The 3,268-nt window shown below is 33.6% G+C and overlaps 1 protein-coding gene across 1 annotated transcript; it reads right to left on the bottom strand.

Annotated features, from left to right (window-relative positions):
• Window positions 1–2,128: 2,128 nt before the first annotated feature.
• On the bottom strand, window positions 2,129–3,265 carry LOC106751179 (glucose dehydrogenase [FAD, quinone]-like; the record flags this gene model as incomplete). Its single annotated transcript, XM_014632007.1, has 1 exon — window positions 2,129–3,265. A coding segment is annotated over one exon (831 nt), but the record flags the coding sequence as incomplete, so codon positions are not given.
• Between the last annotated feature and the right edge of the window lie 3 nt (window positions 3,266–3,268).

Here is a 3,268-nt window from a genome sequence, read left to right as displayed (position 1 = left end):
AAGTAGCTGTCAGGCACGTCTCCATGTTCGACTGTGTCGCGTACGAAATGATTCCTTTCTATTGAATATATAATATTTCATATTAATGCATTTTGTTTGATGTATCTGCCTGTTTTCGGAATTCTAGGCTAGGCTATTAGTTTACTTTTTTTTTTAATTAAGAGAATATAAAATATTAGTGAGATTTAAGTAAGGGAATATAATCTATTAGGGGGGAAAAAATAGTAGCGGCGTTTATACATATTAAGTTAATTATTTCATAACACGGACACTTGTATTACGATTACTTATACGACGATTACTCACCGTATATTGAAAGATTTATTTTGTATTCTCGTTTTTATGTTCTTTTTGTTGACAAATCAATCTTCCGATATATATTGGTAAGGATGTCAGAAATTCTTAAAGTGAAATCTCGAAGTGTAAACTTTTAGTTTATCAAGTCTCACGACAGATGAAGTGTTTTGTTCAACGTGTTTTATGAAAAGCGCAGGAACGACTGTAGCTCTTTGTAGAGTCTATTATGTAAATGCAGTTTTGAACTTTGCACTATGCGATGTTTATAATTTCTTCATGAGTTAGTCCTTGTCCATTGGACAGAGTTGAGTGGATGTATATGCATACGTTTGTTGTGTGAATATTCAATGTTTTTTTCTCGTATACTTTAATGCGCAGAACGCAGTAAATCTATCTTGAAAACAGCTCCAGCCGCTTACAATTCATACACGTCGATATATCTAAAGTTTTAAATTAGTTTTTAGTTTAATCATTCTATTGGTACAGTCAGTCACAGGACGGTTGCAATAGTTTTTTTTTATTTTTTTCGGAACACAAAAACATACGAAGCGGACGTGCGCAGTATATAGTCAAATATCTGTGAAAATTATACATGCGAGTATCATTTTTATATATATATCTAATACATTTAATTTTAACAGCTGCTTGACTATTTACTGTACATGTAGGTGAGTTATAGGTACGCTTTGTCGTATTTTTTCTGTGTTCCAAAGTATATAAAAAGGCTGTTGCAACTTGTGATTGGTTGTACGTACCATAAGGTTGACTATATAGAGGAACAAAATTGGCAGTGAAAAATTTGATCGAGAACCGAATATTTATTCGGTTAATGAATCTCCCTGCTAAGCGGGAACGTGACATTGCATGAATCACCACATATATTATGTAAGAAAAATTCAAATTATTTTGCCTAGCGTTTATATCTTTCATAAACCTTTATAAATTCGTGCAGGGCATGTTGCGTATATGTTGCCAAAAATGTTACTTTTTTATTTACGATTGTATGCCATCATTTATCAAAAATTTTGCTAATCTACATAGCTCTTATAATCTAAGATAATCTTATTATTACGTATAATTTGATAGATTTATAACGTTTATACATAAACTTATACAAGACTTATATTATTGTACTGCTTCGTTGCTTCGTATAATATTACTTGTTCGAGAAGAAAGTCAGATAAACTTAATTTCGTCTCATTAAGTAAAATCAGAACTGAATAAACTCGTCTAGCGAAAAATGCAATTATAATTATAAATTATGAAACTTTGTTATAAAATATTACGTAAAATTTTACAATCTAGGATTATTATTATATTTATTAACGGTAATAAAAAGTACTGAAGAAACTTACTTCTATATTTATTATATTTTTTAATGTTTATAAAATATTGAAATTATATTATTTGCAAATTCGTGATATAGTTTTGGCCGACAGACCAGTGAAAGTGCGCGAGTGAACAGAGGCTACAGGTATTTTAACTTAGCGGGTTTACTTCATTTTGCATAATGAATTGCACATGAAAAAACTTAGCGAAAGGTGGGTGCCGCGTTTGTGCATACTTGAGCAAAAACAAATTCGCATGCGAGCATCAGCCGACTGTTTGCAAGGGTTTAAGAAATTTGTTCCATGCACTGGTAAAGTAAAGGCGTCAGTTTTTTGGGATTCGAAAGGAATTCTCCTAATTAACTACTTCGAGAAGGGGAAAACCATTACTGGAGAATACTATGCATCACTTTTGGACCGAATAAAGCGAACATGGAATAACGTTGTGGCAAAAGCGTTGAATTTCGAGGGAACTATGGCGAAAAATGAACTACGTTACACAATTCAAATTGTTTTCTTTAATATCAAGCCAAGTTACTTATCAAACCACTTTCGTACAGTAAAATACATTACGAAATAAAATATTATTTAGTTATAGAATTATTTGATAAAATAATATATATAATGTTTGATCCTCAAATTTTATAAAATAAAATTTTCCAGTATAATAGTTCGTCATACATATAACACAACGGGATAGAGAAAATGAAACTTTAACCGTAAAGTTTCATATATATATATTATATATATATATGAATAAATATATATGATAAACAAACCGAAAACATGTAACGTAACTGTACTCTTTTCTATAATTCTTGATTGTCCTTCACAGCTGCCCAATTTTCTTTAATTAAATCTGCGCCTTTCTCCCCTATCATTATCGTAGGGGCATTCGTGGGTCCACTAGTGATTGTTGGCATGATAGATGCGTCGATGACTCTCAGACCTTGCATTCCGTGTACTCTTAATCTAGCGTCCACTACAGCCGTAGGATCGCTTCGTGGACCCATTTTAACGCTACCAACGGGATGGTAGAACATAATAGACAAATGTCGCAAGTGACATCTCCAATACTCTTCCGAATCAGGTTTAGTGTGTCGACAACCTGGAATGTCCAAATGATGCAGCCATACTCCTCGTCGTTTAAATGTCTCGGTCTTCAGCATTTTCTTTATGAAGTCTAAGGACTTCAACATCGTTTCAACATCTTCTTGCTGGGAGAAAGTGTTCGCATAAATCTTAACAGGAACCGCTGGATCCTTGCTACGTAGCCACAACTCGCCCGAGCTCTTCGGCTTTTGTAGACACGGCATAGGTACCGCCATATCAACTTCCTGAAGCATTTTCAATACATTCTGCTTTATCTCCTCATCTGCTGGAAATACTTTCCATATTGTGTTCACATTATCTACATGCCATCGTGGATAGTGAAAGTGATAAATCTGTATGTCGGGATATTTGGAGTTCGCATTATTTACATTGATATTACCTACAAAATTTAATCCACCGTTGGTTGCCAAAATACCTCGTTTATGTATCAGATATTGATAAGCTTCGTCCAATATAAATGTAGGCGATGGTGGTGTCGCGGTCTCGTTCTTGTAAGCTAAATGTAAACCTGGCCAACCGACATGATTTTG

The sequence above is a fragment of the Dinoponera quadriceps genome, unplaced genomic scaffold (genome assembly GCF_001313825.1).
Source record: "Dinoponera quadriceps isolate SergipeBrazil2010 unplaced genomic scaffold, ASM131382v1 scaffold9166, whole genome shotgun sequence".
In the NCBI taxonomy this organism is placed as follows: Eukaryota; Metazoa; Arthropoda; class Insecta; order Hymenoptera; family Formicidae; genus Dinoponera; species Dinoponera quadriceps.
Note: the sequence above shows the minus strand (reverse complement) of the source record. Positions and strands in the feature narration are given on the sequence as shown.